General features: G+C 34.6%; 1 protein-coding gene across 1 annotated transcript in view; it reads right to left on the bottom strand.

The window, feature by feature from the left end:
- Positions 1–2,465: 2,465 nt before the first annotated feature.
- Positions 2,466–17,264, bottom strand: part of Cylc1 (cylicin 1) — a 23,986-nt gene continuing 9,187 nt past the window's right edge. The window contains exons 2-6 of the mRNA XM_031376001.1: positions 15,069–15,122; positions 8,529–8,569; positions 6,941–7,056; positions 4,488–6,077; positions 2,466–2,611 (exon numbers count right to left, since the gene is read on the bottom strand). Of these exons, the coding sequence (XP_031231861.1) occupies positions 2,579–2,611; positions 4,488–6,077; positions 6,941–7,056; positions 8,529–8,569; positions 15,069–15,122 (1,834 nt within the window). The 3' untranslated portion in view covers positions 2,466–2,578. The remainder of the gene's footprint in view (positions 2,612–4,487; positions 6,078–6,940; positions 7,057–8,528; positions 8,570–15,068; positions 15,123–17,264) is intronic.

Here is a 17,264-nt window from a genome sequence, read left to right as displayed (position 1 = left end):
CTGGGATAGCCAAAACAATCCTGAACAATAAAAAATTTCTGAAGGAATTAGCATCTGTGATCTCAAGCTGTACTACAAAGCAATAGCATAGACAAAGCATAGACAGGCTGAACAATGGAAATGAATTACCAACCCAAAAATAAACCCACACACTTATGAACATTTGAGTTTTTACAAGAAGCCAAAACTGTACAATGGAAAAAAGTATCTTCAACAAGTGGTGCTGTTTTAACAGGATTGTTTGCATGTAGAAGAATGCAAATGGATTTGTATTTATCATCCTGCACAAAACTCAAGTCCAAGTGGATCAAAGCCCTAAACCTAAAGCCAGATACACTAAATCTATTTAAAAAAGAAAGTTGGAAATAGGCTTGAACTCATTGGTACAGGAGATAACTTCCTGAACAGAATACCAATGGCTCATGCTCTAAGATCAACAATTGATAAATAGGACCTCATGAAACTGCAAGGCTTCTTTAAGGCAAAGGACACTGTCAACAGGACAATATGTCATCCTACAAATTGGGAAAAGATCTTTACGAATCCAACATCTGAGAGAGCACTAATATCCAAAATTTATAAAGAACTCAAGAACTAGACATCAACAACCGAAATAACCCAATTTAAAAAATGGTATGCAGATTTAAACATTAAACACAGAATTCTCTACAGAGGAATCTTGCATGGGCTAGAAGTACTTAAATATATGTTCAAAGTCCTTGTCATGAGGGAAATGAAAATCAAAAGTACTCTAAGGTTCCATCTTACACTGGTCAGAATGGCTAAGATCAAAAACTGAAGTAATAGCACATGCTAGCGAGGATGTGAAGCTAGGGGAATATGCCTCCATTGCTGGTGGGAGTGCAAACCTGTACTTCTGGAAATCAGTTTGGTGGCTCCTCAGAAAACTGTGAATAGTTCTACCTCAATACACATCTATACCACTCTTGGGCATATATCCAAAAGATGACCCACTATACTATAGGGACACTTGTTCAACTATGTTCAGAGCAACTTTATTTGTAATAGCCAGAAACTGGAAGCAACCTAGATGTACCTCAACTGAAGAATGGATAAAGAAAATATGGTGCATCTATACAATGGAATATTCAGCTATGAATACAAAAATATGAACTTTGCAGGCAAGTGGATGGAACTTGAGAATATCAACCTGAGTGAGGCAATCTAGACCCCAAAGGACATGCATGACACTCATTTATAAGTAAATATTAGCCACAAAATACAGAATTTCCATGCTACATTCCACAGACCCAAATAAGGTAAACAAGAAGGAAGGCTCAAACAAGGATAGATGAATCTCACTTAGAAGGGAGAATAAAATAGTCATAGGAGACAGACGGAGCAAGGGGGAGGAAGAGGTAATTGGGGAAGCGAATGGAGGTTTCAGCATTGAGGGGGGAGGGGACATAAGAATAGTCAGATGACCATGAGAAGGAATGCACATATGCAACTGACAGGGGTGGGGAGCTGGGGGGAACATCTCAAGAATGTGCCAGAGATCTATGCTAGGGAAAGCGCCCAAGAATCAATGAATGTGACTTTAGCTTTTATTACATAGCATTGGGGATATGGACTCTGAAGAGACCACCTTCTGTAGCCAGGCAGGAACCCCAGTGAAGCACCAGGGACACAAACTCATCCACAAAACATTCAATCCAAAATGTATCCTGTCTATAAGAAATGCAGGAATGGGGAATGGGACAGAGACTAAGGGAATGGCCAAGCAATAACTGACCCAACTAGCGACTCATCCCATGGGCAAGCACAAATCCCTGACTCTATTAATGATATTCTGTTATTCTTTCAGACAGGATTTTAGAAAGGCTGTCCTCTGAGAGGCTCTATCCAGCATTTGATTCAGAGAGATGCAGAGATCCACTGCCAAACACTAGGTGGAGCTTGGGGACTCATGTAGAAGAGTTACAGGGAGGACTGAAGTCCCTGAAGTGATAGTAACTTCACAGAAAGACCAACAGATCAACTAACCCGGATCTGAGACTCCCAGAGACTGAACCACCAACCAAAAAGCACACATGGGCTGGACTGAGGCCTCAGGCACATATGTAGCAGATGTGCAGTTCAGTGTTCATTTGGGTCCCCCAACAAGGCAGAGCTGGGACTGTCCCTAAAGCTGTTGCCTATCTGTGGAATCTGTTCCCTAACTGAGTTGCCTTGTCTGGCCTTAATTGGAGAGGATGTCCCTCACCTTGTAGAGACATGATGGGCTAGAGTTGGAGGATCAGAGGAAGGAGTCTGTGATCAGGGGACTAGGACAGGTTAGGTCAGTGGTTGGGATGTAAGATGAATAAATTAATTAATGGTGAAAAATCATATGGTACACAAAATCACATGCACACACATATATATCTATATACAAACACACACACTAACACACATTAACATACACATTCACACACACACACACACAACCACTAACTCACAGCTTTTGATATTTGGATGCTGGTCTTTATTATAGTTCCACAGAAGCAGGGAGGCTGATTTGAAAGAAGTTTGCTTCCATAAGGTCATTCTGTGAAATCCAGGACTCAGGTGTTTTTCAGAGCAGCTTGTGAATCCACTCCACTCCAGGCTGAAGGATAAAGTTGAAAGATGGAAATAAAAGGAAGGGATTCTTAATTAGAGAGAATGCCTGATATATTAAAGATTATAACTAAACACATAGTATTGCAGATTGAGGAGAACTTGGATTGTTTCTAAAGGCTGTCTCATGCTAGACCCCACCATAGATCTGTAATTTTGAAACCTTTGAAGATAGAGTCCAGTGGTATATATACATCAACCCCTAAGGTGCACCTAATGGCACTTAGGGAGTAAATTCCAAATGCTAGAGTAGTTACCATTCTTTTCGGAGTAACTAAAACCCACTAAAAGTTACACTATCAGTGTTATCACCACTGTTTTTATGATTGAAACCTTCATATTTGAAAATACAACCCTAATTTTACAATACTAATACAAATATTTTACATGGTAAATTGCTATTTAATCTTTCTACAAATACATAGGTTTTTCTCTTAGTTCCAATGTCATGGTATTTCTTATTTTTTTATCTTAACTTTATAGGCATAATATGAATATATGCATGTTTGTATGTATGTATACATATATGTACATGTATAGTTATGTATGTGTGTTTACATAATAATTTCATGTTTTGATAAGCAATAATTTTATAACTTTAATTTTAGAATTTTTCTATATTATGATCTTAATAATTATGCAAACTTTGATTTTCTTTCTATGAAAATTATTTAGCAAATTTCTTAAATAGTAACAATTTACTGTGACTCTTCTGACATATCAAACTTGGGCCTAGATAAAAGTTAAGAGGATGACAGGGAAGATGAGACAGATAAATAATGAATGATAATCAAAAGGAAAGGTTTGATACCTAACTGTAACTTGGATTGTCTTGCATTTAGCATGACAGAGAGCCTCAGCTCTACCATAGAAAGAACAGACAATGAACAAGGTAAAAGTAGAGGAAACAGGTTTGTGATGTTTGTCCCAAACATGTTACTGGTAACACTTCACCCAAAGATTAGAGAAACCTTGAAAGAAATGACAAAATATATATCAGGAGTGACTCCAAAAGTGATTTGTATATTTATGTGCCTCAAATCCCCCAGGCTATTTAGAAAAGTGGAATGGAAGAAAAAATATCTTAGATGAGAAAAGTAGAAATTATAAATCAACAAATATTTATCCCCAAGGAGAGGGCATTAATTTGAAAAGGATGGTTAAAAACCAAAGGAAATTTTATCACTTCTTTAAAGTTAACTTTGGTTTTCATTGTCAGTAAGATTCAGGGCTCATTAAAACCTTTGCTTCAACTTGGATAGAATAAGTTTTGTGTATTCATGAATCTTAGTGTTCTTTATATCTGTTGAGTACAATTTGTTTAATTGAGACTTACTGCATTAAGCAATTTCTCAAAAAATGTCTTTATGCTTCATTTAAATGTTCCCATGGAGTTTTAATCTTTTTTTTTAAAAAAAAATTTGCTTTCCGAAAGTGTTGTATAGCTAGTTACATATTTCTGTAATGACTATAAGTAAAATGTTTGCTTTAAGTCACAAACCACTTTCTCCTACTTTAGTCAAAATAAGTATTTATCTCTTGAAATTTAAGCATTTGTTTGGCACCTTGGTTGAGCTGTTTTGATGGATTTTTGTTTTCCTTGCCTCTAAGTTCCAAATTACTGTTAAATATTGAATAATGTTAAATATAAATAAAAGAAAATCATTGCCTAGATAACACACACAAAAACATATATACATATATGTATGTATATATACATATACATTATATATTATACATGTATAATTATATATATTGTATATAATTATTATATATTGTATATATTATATAATGTATATGTATATATATAATCATGTCACTTCAAAATCCAACTTGTCCTATGTATTAAATATTAGTAAACATACCAAAGGAGCATGTCTTGGTTTTGGAGATGGAGGTGGTGTCTTGCAGGTACAGACACGCCTGGACTTAAGTGATGTTTTAACAGGCTCACAAGGAGGGAAGGATATTCTTTCTCTTGATGAAGGGATTCTACCAGTCACACTTCTTTTCCCCTTTTCATTGAAAGTAGTTTTTTTGGATAATTTTCTGATTCCTTTCCTCGTTCCTCTCATTGCCCTCTTTGAGTCTGTGGATGAGGCATCTGAATCAACGGTCTTTACATGTCTGAACTCTGATGAGTCAGATTCAGTATTTGAGAGCCTTGAAATTTTTCTGCCTGTCTTGGAAGATGTATCAGATGCTGAATCAGTGTAACTCCATATGTCCTTTATTTTATTTTTCTTTGCCTTCTTTACTCCCAAATCAGACTCACTTTCAGAAGTTGATACATTCTTCTTTGCACTCTTCTTTTCTCCTTTCTTTGTAATTTTCTTATCCTTCTTTTCAACCTTTTTACCTGTTGAGTCACCTTCAGATTCAGAATCAGCATCAGTAGACTCTGTATCCTTAACAGGCTTCCTCTTTCTCGTTTTATTTTCGTTCTTTTTATCTTTCTTACCCTTCTTTGAAGCTACATCTGCTTCAGAATCAGTAGAGGTTGCATTCTTCAAGACTCCTTTCTTTACTTGTTTCTTTACTTTCTTTGAACCCTTTGAATCTACAGATTCACTACCAGAAGATTCTATACTCTTTTTGCCTGCACTCTTCTTTTCTTTCTTATCTTTCTTTAAAACCTTGGAGTCCCTAGAGTCACCACCAGTAGAGTCTGAATCCTTCCTTTTCTTGCTTTCCTTTTTATTAACTATTTTTATTTTTTTCTTCCCATCCTTGGAGTCAACAGATTCAGCATCAGTAGATTCTGAATCCTTCTTTTTCCTGGATTCTTTCTTGATATTTTTCTTTCTCTCTTTCTTTCCATCTTTTGAGTCTCCAGAATCAATATCTGAGTCCCTTCCCTTCTTTCCACCCTTCTTTGAAGGCTTCTTTGCATTGTTCTGTGAGCAATTTGTTAACCATTCATCAAAATCTGTGGATTCAGCTGTGGAGTCTGATATCTCATCAGAAAATTTCTCAATGCTCTTCTTAGGGTTTGTATTGGAATTGTCCTTGCAACATATGGCTACATTCTCCTTGCTAAAGAAGTTCATTGAATTTTTGTTGTCATTTCTCAAACTCATTTCCAAGGTTTTCTTTGAAGTGTTAGATTCTAGATTTGTTTCTGTTGTAGAGGTTGACTTCTTAGGCAATTTACTTTTATGTGAGGATTTTGATGGTTTCCCATTGGTTATTGTTCTCATGGACTCCAGATTTATAACACATGAGCTTATTTTTCTCCTAAAATTTTTCTTCAAAGTTTTTCTTCTTTTATCATCTTTGGGCTTTCTAGTTTCTGCCATTATATAATGGTTTTGAGGATTATAAAGATATTTGAATGGAGCCTGTGTAATAAAAGCTAGAGAAAAGGATGACCTCAAGAAAACTTCTCTTAATAACTGGTTTATCCATACATGAGTTGGTTTCTGACCTTCCTCAATTTTCCTTTTCTCTTGTTTCTGAAAAGATTGGGGAGAATGATGATAAGAAAATGTAAATGATCAATATTTTCATTTGCAGCATAAAAAATAAAAACCAGTCATCTATTAAAAATAAACATTTTTATTTCAAGATTGCATATGTATTAAACATTCTTATTCTCTCTCTCTTTCTCTCTCTGTATGTATGTGTGTATATGTGTGCATGTATAACAATAATTAATGATGAAAAAGACAATAAATTTGAAAGAGAGCAAGGAGGGGTATATGGGAAGTTTTGAAGAGAGGAAATGGAAGGGGAGATGATGTAATTTTTAAAAGTTTTATGCTTTAGTTAAAAACAAAGTGATAGGACTGGTGACATAGCTCAGCATATAATCATGCTTAATATCTAATCTTGGTGACCTGAATTAGATCCTATAGTGGAAGAAGAGAGGCATCTTCTGAACTGTTGTACCCTCATGCCTGCACTCACTCAAATACCCATTATGTACACACATAGACACTAATAATTATAAATCAAACAACATCAAAATAGTTTTATGGCAGTGAATAGTTATAACACAAGATTAAAATGTAAACAACATATCAACGTAGCACAGTAGGAATTCTGTTTCCAAAGATAATACCAAAACACAGGAACCTTTATGAAAGACGAGTACCTCTAATGATTCTTATCTTTCTAATAGTGATATAATATAATTATAATCTCAAAAGTAAAAGAAAAAAGTTTATTTTGAAATATATGGGAACAGTTTCTCCTATAGAGTCATAAATTTTAAGTTCTTCTGCATAATAAAACTCAAATTCTCTACATCTTGTTTATGTTTATATTTGCTGCCATTAGCATACATGAACTATAAAAATGATTCTTTGATACTTACAGGAACTGCAACTTCTAATTCTGAAGGTCCTGATCTCTTCTTTATATCTGGCATAGGTGTTTTGGGAAATGTCAAAGCAAAATATTCTTGATTCCATTTATCCCTCGTTTGACTGACTGAGATGAGAAAATAACAAAAATTTGGAGTTAAAAGCTAGACTCTCACACAGAAAAACATCGTAAAGCAAGAACTATACTAATTAAGTATGAGTAAGTTGTAATAAAATATAGCCGTTTTCCTTGTAGTGTATCTGAATAGCAACTAGGGAACATAAAAACCATTTTTCCAATTTAGTATTGGCTTAGGTTTAACATTCAATTTTTGTTTTTATATAAAAACAATTTTTATAAATAGTTGCTTAAATAATGATATTAAACTAGTATAATAAAATATAAATAAAATCTAGACATACTGTTTCTTTTCAAATGCTTACATTGTTTCCCTTATCTTGATTTTTAATGTAATTTTGTATAGGTGGAAGATGGTATGATTATTATTTTATGAATTTTTTAATAAATAGCATGACACTGAGCATAAAGTAACCAGTGAAAGTGTTAATTTTCAAGGATGTCCCAGAATGTTTACCCCTCTGAATTTATTGGCATCGCTAGCCACATAAATTAGAGCCATATATACAAATACTGTCTTCCATTCTATAATTCTATATATATTTGAGGTTATTCAGAAAAATCAGGAATATCAAACTATCTGGAAACTTTGAAAAAAAAAGTTAGGAACAACATTTCAGATAAATTTCCTAGACAGAAAGAGGCTAATGAGATATGTGATTCCCTTTTACATATACTTGAAGAGCTGCTATATGTTAAGGTAGTTATAGCAATAATTGTAGTATTGCTTATACTGTTAATATTAAATGCTTTTATATGCTGTAATATGTTCTGTATCTTCATATTTTTCAACTCAATCCTTGAAACTACTTTTTGAATTAGATAATGCCATTGCATATCCTACCAAAGTGTAAAAATTACACACTGACACATGATAAATTTCTTATTCTAAATCATAAAGCTAGTAAACAGCTGAGTTAAAATTCATATACAATTTGGATTCAGAGTCATTTACTCCTTGACTGAGGTGTTATAACATTCTTTATAAGTTTGCTGAGGGTAGAGTTGGAACTATTAGAAATAATACATGCCATTGTAGGCAAATTTTAGTTTAACTTGGAAAGTTGCAGTTTTTCAACAAATGGATTATTTGTTAACTACTCTCATTGCTTTAATTTTTCTTGCCCATTTCACTTCAAGGTTTTTTTTATTGTGAGCTTTGGGCACAAGGGGAGCTTGTGAGAGTAAGCATGGTTTCTATATGAGAAGGAAGAACAAACTAAATGAATTTTACATTTGAACTTCCAAGTCAGAAATGTTTTTGCACATGCATCAATATATCTACCTGTATGCATGTATGTGTGTGTGTGTGTTTGTGCATGTACACAAGCACGTGTCAAAACTGCAACAAATTCAGGACAGTTTTTTATCTTACCACATTTATTAGGGGATACTAGTCATTTGCTGATTCAGTGTTTAGAAATGTAAATAAAAACAAATTTCAAAGAACAAATTCTTACTTAAAATGTCATCATCACATGGTGTGGTATTTATTTCTTGTCTGCAAAAGATAAAGAAAACATTTAAACTGAATTTGTACTATGGTTAATCATTATTATGCATTATTCTTTTAGTATCAATACTTTGATATATTTAATACATTTTCTTATTGTTAAATTTTCAATTTAAAATAAAAATAAACCAAAATAACAAGATATAATTAATTTTGAATCCAAACTGTTTATATTTTCTAGATACCCAGAAAAGGCCTAATACCAAGAAAAGGTCAAGCCCATAATCATAACTGAATAAATACTATCTTCAAAGCTTTAAAGATACTCATAGACTATTGCAGAACAGAGACCAGAAAGATTGCAAGAACCAGAGGACCCAGGATTCTGCTGTGATATAGTGTCTTCTATAAATTACAGGGAAGGTACACCCATGAAATCTCAGCAACATGGCTGCCCAAAGGAGATATGAACCATGACAATACCAGTTGTCATGCCAACACAGATGAGGAGAATCTCATGGGGTCTTACCCCTAGATGATTAGTTACAGAAAATTAATGATTGCCAAGAAAGCAGGGATGAGCCCCTAAATTATATATCTAATACTGTGTTCAGCCTTAAAACATATATAACAAGTAATATTGCATAGAGTCAGCAGATTATATTTATGTATTTATTCATATATCATATGTACCAATAATAATTACAGAAAAGGAGTTCACAAATTTGAGAAGGAATAGGGAGCATGGAGAAAGTTGGAAGGAGGAGGTAGAGTGTTTCTATTGTGATAAAATACCATGACCAAAAGCAATGTGAGGAGAAAAACTTGATTTCATCTTATAATTTATAGTCCATCATCCAGGAAAATCAGGGTAGAAAGTCAAGGTAGGATCGTGGAGACAGAAACTGAGGTCATGGATGAGTGCTACTTACTGGCTTCACACATACTCAGAATGGTTTGCTCAGTCTGCTTTCTCAGATATCCCAAGGTCAGGAGTGTCATTGCCCCTTCCCCCAAGTTTTGACTATTCACACAATCACCATATTTTCTGAACTGAGGTTCTCTCTTCCGAAATAGCTCTCTAAATTGTGTCAAGTTGACAGAAGGCTAGCCAGCACAGGGGGAAATAATACAGTACACATGTATAAAAATATTAAAAATAAATTATAAAATATATATAATTTAGAGGCTTTCAACAAGAAGTAAATATCAGAATTAATTAAGAATATTTTAAAACACATAAGCCTATTCTAATTTATGAATCACAATCCCTAGATTTTGTTAATCAAATCTCCATTTAAAAACTTAGTTATTAAGCTCTATATCATAGCCATTCCTCTGAATATTCTGAAAATAAAAGTATTGTAGATTTCTTAAATAGTTAATGTTTTCACATTTTTCTTTTTCACATAAAATTGAATGATGACCTAGTTGTTTGTGGTTAGAGAATATCAATTGAATGGAATATCTTGAATATTTGATGAGTTCTATCTCTGGAAATTTAGTACTATAGAAGTCAACCATGATGACTCGCTGCTGGTTGTGGTGGCGCATGCCAGTAGGATTTGCTGAAGGAAGCAGAAGCAGGAGGATCATGAGATCTACATCTTCATCTGAAGGCTGCCAGAAGAGTACTGACTTCCAGGCAGCTAGGATGAGAGTTTTATAACCCACATCCACAGTGACACACCTACTCCAACAGGGTCATACCTCCTAATAGTGCCACTCCCTGGCCCAAGCATATACAAACCATCACATTAGCATTTTATACTCTTAGAGAAAGATTGTGTATGTGCATTGATTTTTTGATTCCTTCCTATATATGGGACCTAAAGTCTCTTTGTTTCCTAAAGTCTCTTTTCAAAAATTTTTATCAGTAAACCATTTTAAGAACATCAATTCATTACAAGGCATATATAACTCAGAATCAACTGTACGATTCATATTAAAACTAATACATTGAGGTAAAATAGCCCACTATAGGCATGCTCCACCATTAGTTTAACCCCAATACAGTGGCATCAGGAGGCAGATCTGACCCTGTATCAGACAACCACCACAGTCTCAGGCTCAAGGCAGGATTCAGTGACAGACTCTAACAATTCTAGGCACTGGGTCTGCATTTGAAGACTTTAGTGCCAGGCAATAGTCATTTCCCAAATACCAGCCAGCTCTCTACAATGGTCTGATGCATATACATTTCTCTTTTAGTCTTTTAAAAAACTTTTCACTGATTCTTACTGAATTTTACATCATGATCATGCACTCCAGTCCTACTCATCTCCCTGTCTCTTCATATAACCTCCACCCCCAAAGAAAATAAAATAGGCTTTAATAATAATAATAATAATAATAATAATAATAATTAATAATAATACATCTTGTTGTAAAAGCTGCAGTGTGCCCCAGGGTGTCACACAGTATACCCTTTTGACCATACATCTTTAATTGGAAATGCTCATTGCAATGAGTCATTGTGAGCTATTGGTCTGGTTCAAGGAGTTTGGAATACTGAATCCTTCCTGGACTCCTCTCAGATATCCTGTTGAGCCCTGTGTCAAGAAGATCCTGCAGTTTTGGAACTACAGGATTGACCTTTTAATACACTCTAGCAGATCATAGATGGGAGTAGATATTGGGGTAGGTCAACTCAAGATTTGGGCCTGTAAGGTAGCTGAGTTGTTCAGCTGTCAGTTCTCCTGCCCATACAACCAGTGTGAGTGCTCCAGCACCAAATGTTGTAGCCAGTAAAGGGCAGGACCAGCTCTACAGCTCTCATGCCCTTGTGGTCAGCTCACCAGAGCCTTCACAACCAGGACCAGCTCTACTGTGCTGTTCAGCAAGGGCCTGTTTCATCTTGTGAGAAGTGGAACCAGCCCTCCAGCCTGATGACTTAATGGCCAGCCCTCCTGCCTACTGTTAGTGGTGAGGGGCAAGGTAGGGGAGGGCATCTCTCTCCCTCACTCATGCCACACCAAGGAGAGGTCTGCTATAGGGCAGGGCCTGCTCTCCCACACTTTTACCTTTAGAGATGGCTTCCTGCTTCCCAGTATCAGAGTCAGCTCTACTGTGCTGCCCCAGGAGAGGGGCAGGGCCAGCTCTCTTCAATATGGTGGCCTGGCTAGGCCAGCTCAGTACAGTGACTCATGAGGTCCCATGTATCAATTATTGACCTGAGAGGCTGAGCCATTGGTGTTTTGTCCAGGAAATTTTCTCCTGTGCCAACGTGTTCAAGTCTGTTTCCCATTTTCTCATCTATTAGTTTCAGTATAGTCATTTTAATGTTGAGGCTCTTGATCCACTTGGATATGAGCTTTGTGTAGGGTGAGAAATATAGATCTATTTGCATTCTTTTAACACAGACATCCAGTTAGACCAGGACAATTTGTGGACAAGGTTCTTTTTTTCTTTTTGCCAATGTATGTTTTGCCTTTTTTTGTCAAAAATAAAATGTCCATAGATATGTGGGTTTATCTGGGTCTTTGATTCTGTTCCATTGAGCAACTTATCTGTCTCTATACCAATAACATGCAATTTTTATTACTATTTCTCTGTAGTATATCTGATTCCTCCAGAAGTGCTTTAGCATTGTTTGGGCTATCTTGTTTTTTTAATTTGTTTTTTGTTTGTTTGTTTTGTTTTTCCATATGATGTTGAGAATTACTCTTTCAACATCTGTAAAAAAAAATTGTGTTGGAATTTTGATGGGGATTGCACTGAATCAGATTTTGGTAAGATTTTCACTATGTTAACCCTACACATCCATGAGCATGGGGGATCTTCCCACTTTCTGAGGTTGTTTTCAATTGTTTTCTTCAGGGACTTAAATGAACTACTTGTATACAGATATTTCACTTGCTTGGTTAGAGTTACACCAAGATATTATATTATTGTAGCTATTGCGGAGGGTACTATTTCCCTAATTTGTTTCTTGGCCTGTTTATCAATTATATAATGGAGGACTACTGATTGTTTTGACTAATAATTTTTTGACTATAATTGATTCCATTGATATTAATAGATACTAAGGAAAAGTAATTGTTACTTCCTGTTATTTTTGTTGTTAGAGTTGGAATTCTGTTCACGTGGCTATCTTCTTTCAGTTTTGTTAGAAAATTACTTTTTTGATTTTTCTAGGATGTAGTTTCCCTCCTTGTGTTGGAGTTTTCCATTTATTACTCTTTGAAGGGCTGGATTTGTGGAAATATATTGTGTATATTTCGTTTTGTCATGGAATACTTTGGTTTCTCCATCTATGGTAATTGAGAGTTTTGCTGGGTATAGTAGCCTGGGCTGACATTTGTGTTCTTTTAGGGTCTGCATGACATCAGCCCAGGATCTTCTGTCTTTCATAGTCTCTGGTGAGTAGTCTGGTGTAATTCTGATAGGTCTGCCTTTATATGTTACTTGACCTTTTTCCCTTACTGCTTTTAAAATTCTTTCTTTGTTTTGTGCATTTGGTGTTTTGACTATTATGTGGCAGGAGGAATTTCTTTTCTGGTCCAAACTATTTGGAGTTCTGTAGGTTTTTTGTATGTTCATGGACATCTCTTTTTTTTAGGTTAGGGAAGTTTTCTTATATAATTTTGTTTAAGATATTTACTGTCCCTTTAAGTTGGAAGTCTTCACTTTCTGCTATACCTATTATCCTTAAGTTCAGGCTTTTCATTATGTCCTGGATTTCCTGGATTTTTTGAGTTAGCGGATATTTGCATTTTGCATTTTCTTTGACTGTTGTGTCAATGTTTTCTATGGTATCTTCTGCACCTGAGATTCTCTCTTCTATCTCTTGTATTCTGTTGGTGATGCTTGCATCTATGTCTCCTGACTTCTTTCCCAGGTTTTCTATCCCCAGAATTGTCCCTCTGTGATTTTTCAATTGTTTCTACTTCCATTTTTAGGTCCTGGATGATTTTGTTCAATTCCTTCACCTGTTTGGTTGTGCTTTCCTATAATTCTTTAAGGGAATTTTTTATGTTTCCTTTTTAAGGGCTTGTACCTCTTTACCTGTGTTCTCCTGTATTTCTTTAAGGGAGTTATTTATGTCCTTCTTCAAATCCTCTATCAGCATCATGAGATATGATTTTAAATCCAAATCTTGCTTTTGCTGTGTGTTAGGGTATGTAGCACTTGCTATTGTGGGAGTACTAGGTTTTGATGATGCCAAGTAGTCTCGGGTTCTGTTGGTAAGATTCTTGCATTTTCCTTTTGCCATCTGTTAATCTCTGGCGTTGATGTTCTTGCTGTCTCTGGCTGGAGCTTATTCCTCCTGTGGGTCTGTAAGCCTGTGTCAGCACTTCTGGGAGATCATCTCTGCCCTGGTAAGACTTGTGCACAGAGGGTTGTGGATCAGCTGTCCCTCCTGGGTGCAGATGGATGAATGAAGGACCCCGTTCCAGTTGCTCTGCAGCTTCTGCGGCCTGTGCCTCTCTGCTTGTCCTGCCTTAGAAAGTCACTGGAGAGAAAATGGTGATCTTGCCTGAGTCCTGAGGTTGGAGCAGTCCTTGGAGACAAGCTCTCCGCTTTCAGGAAAGGTGCACCGAGGGTTGTGGATCAGCCATCCCTCCTAAGTTGTTGTGTAGAAAGGATCCTGTCCCAGCTGCCCTGTTGCTTCTGCAGCCTATGCCTCCCAGCTCGTCCCACCTTAGATTCTTCTTCTTTGTTTTCTTTAAAGATTTATTTATTTATTTATTGCACCCTCCTTGTCTTCAGACACACTAGAAAAGGGCATCAGATCCCATTACAGATGGTCATAAGCCACCATATGGTTGCTAGGAATTGAACTCAGGACCTCTGGAAGAATGCTCTTAATTGGCTGAGCCACCTCTAGCATTTTCTGATGTGTCAATTTCTTCTTTTTTATCTTCTATACTTGAGATTCTCTCTTCCATCTCTTATATTCTATTGGTGATGCTTATATCTATTGTTCCTGTTCCACTCCCTAGGCTTTCCATCTCCAGGGCTGCCTCCTTCTTTGTTTTCTTCATTATTTCTGTTTCCATTTGCAGGTCTTGGACCATTTTGTTCATTTTCTTCATATGTTTGATTGTATTTTCTGTGATTTTTAAAGGATTTATTTGTTTCCTCTTTAAAGACCTCTACTTCTTTGACCGTGTTTTCCTGCCTTTCTCTGAGGGAATTATTTATATCCTCTTTAATAGCTTCTGTCATTACAGGATTTACATGTTCTAGGGATATGAACTCAGGTCGTGAAGTTTATACAGCAAATTCTTTACAACTATACCATGTCACAAACACCAAGAATAACAGTTCTTAATATTTTTTGATGTTATGGATTTGCAAATTTTAAAATTCTAAGGAAAAATAAATACAGGAGGAGATTACAATATTTTAGATAGTAAATTAAAGCCAAAGTGTGTATGGAAAACATACATGTAACAGGAGAAATAAAAATAAGAATTTTGTACTAATTGTTTTAAAAATTGAGATGAAATAGATAATTTCTTAAACACACACACAAAAACTGAAATAAAGAAAAATAGGAAATATCAGCTATCATTTGCACATTAATTACTAGAAAACTAACCGACAGGAAGAACTTGAAGTTTGAACATCTTCAACAGTCAATTTTTCACCATCCCTGAGTAAAAGCAAATGATAATTACAAATCTTTAAAGAAATAGAGAAAATGTGAATACTTAATAACATTTTATGATAACATAGTCTTGATATGAAAACCTAGCAAGATCACTAACGGAAAGTAAAATTCCAGGACTCTATATTGCTGCTATGGATATCCTTACACATTTTTGGCAAATTAAACTTTTAGGAGGGATATTAAATTAAAAACAAGTAGTGCTTATACTAGGCTAGTTTAACATATGAAATTTACAATATTAGAATATTATAAAAGAGAAAAAATGATTATATTAGTACATGATAAAATCATCTCTTAAACTTAAAACTTTTTGATAAAATTTATTGTGGACATAGTTTTGGAATTTTAAAATTTTAACAAAGAGAATATATACAAGTATATAAGAAATGCAATTCTAAGTAGTGAAAAATTAGAAACATTCAAAGAAGTAGAAACATTCCCCCTAGCTCAAGAACAACAACAAATAAGGTTATCCACTAGAAGCCTTGTATTCACATATTCTTGGAACAGTCAACTTAATCTAGTAAAAAGAAAAAATGAACAAATAATAAAATTTTTAGAAAAGTAAGAAATTAAAATGTAATTACTTAAAAGAAACAAAATGATTTATATAAAAATTCAAAATATTTATACATAAACTATTAGAATTTTGTTAATTTATTAAGATTACTAGAAATAAAGAGAAAAATTTCAAATTAATTATATTTCAATAGAGCATCACCTGAACAATTCAAAAATAATTCAATTATATATATGTATATATATCTATATATCAAATATGTTGACCTGAGCTAAATAATGTATATATAATACTTTTGTACTAAAAGGTAGTTACCAATATTAAGAAAATTGAAGAAAATATAAGTAAATAGAGGTGTATACCATCCTGAGAGTTTAGAAGACATATAGCAATTCTCCCTAAATTAACATATTTTTTGTACTTCTAATAAATTATGTTTTTACTTTTGTGGTTAGGTTTTAAATTTGATATGTGATATGAAAAAGAGATATAACATAAGGACTGTAGAAGTGATGTAGCTTTTATGAGCTCTTGTTGCTCTTCAAAAGCAACAAGTTCTTAGTACCTACAAAGGCTGTCTTACAACTGTCTATTATTCTATTTCTAATGGATCTGATACCCTCTTCTGGACTCTGTATACACACACACACACACACACACACACACACACCTGATTAAAATAATAAATAAGACATCCTTGTAATCTTTTAATATACATTCAAACCAACCCCAAATAATTTATACATAAAAATACAAGGTGAAACTGAAGTAATTAGGAGGTAGCAAATTATCTTAGTGATAGCAATATAGGCAACATTTCTTTAATATAAAATTCTACAACTATAATGGAACAGAAAAGCATTTGAAATTTTGTTATAAAATTTTATTTGTTAAATCTTCCTTTCTACACGAATAAAAATGCTAAAAACTAATAGAATACTGAACACATTTGCTCTTTGCACATCATAATTTAACATTGTTATGATAGCATGATGACAATATTAATCATATATTGCTTAAATTCTTGTATTGGTTCAGTTTTTTTTCTGTTTATGTTTGTTCATTTTGATTGGTTTGTTTTCTTAGACAAGGTCCCACTAAGTCACACAGTCAGGCCTTGAACTTCTCACCAGAGACTATGAAAGCTAGAAGATCCTGGGCAGATGTCATACAGACCCTACAAGAACACAAGTGCCAGCCCAGACTTCTATACCCAGGAAAACTCTCAATTATCATAGATGGAGAAAACAAGATATTCCATGACAAAACAAAATTTACACAATATCTTTCCACAAATCCAGCTCTACAAAGGATAATAGATGGAAAACTCCAACTTAAGGAGGGAAACTACACCCTAGAAGAAGCAAGAAGCTAATCTTTCAACAAATCCACACAAACCTAATTTCACCTCTTACAACAAAAACAACAGGAAGTGACAATTACTTTTTCTTAATGTATTAATTTGAAAATTAATATTACCAACATATCTTAATCGATTGAAATCCAATAATGTGAGGAACTGGAAATTTGTTGATGGCCATCCAATGCTCTCTCTAATTTGGTAATTGGAGAAATAGGTCCAACATTGTACAATCTATATACAC

This window comes from Mastomys coucha, chromosome X (assembly GCF_008632895.1).
Source record: "Mastomys coucha isolate ucsf_1 chromosome X, UCSF_Mcou_1, whole genome shotgun sequence".
NCBI classification, from domain to species: domain Eukaryota; kingdom Metazoa; phylum Chordata; class Mammalia; order Rodentia; family Muridae; genus Mastomys; species Mastomys coucha.
Note: the sequence above shows the minus strand (reverse complement) of the source record. Positions and strands in the feature narration are given on the sequence as shown.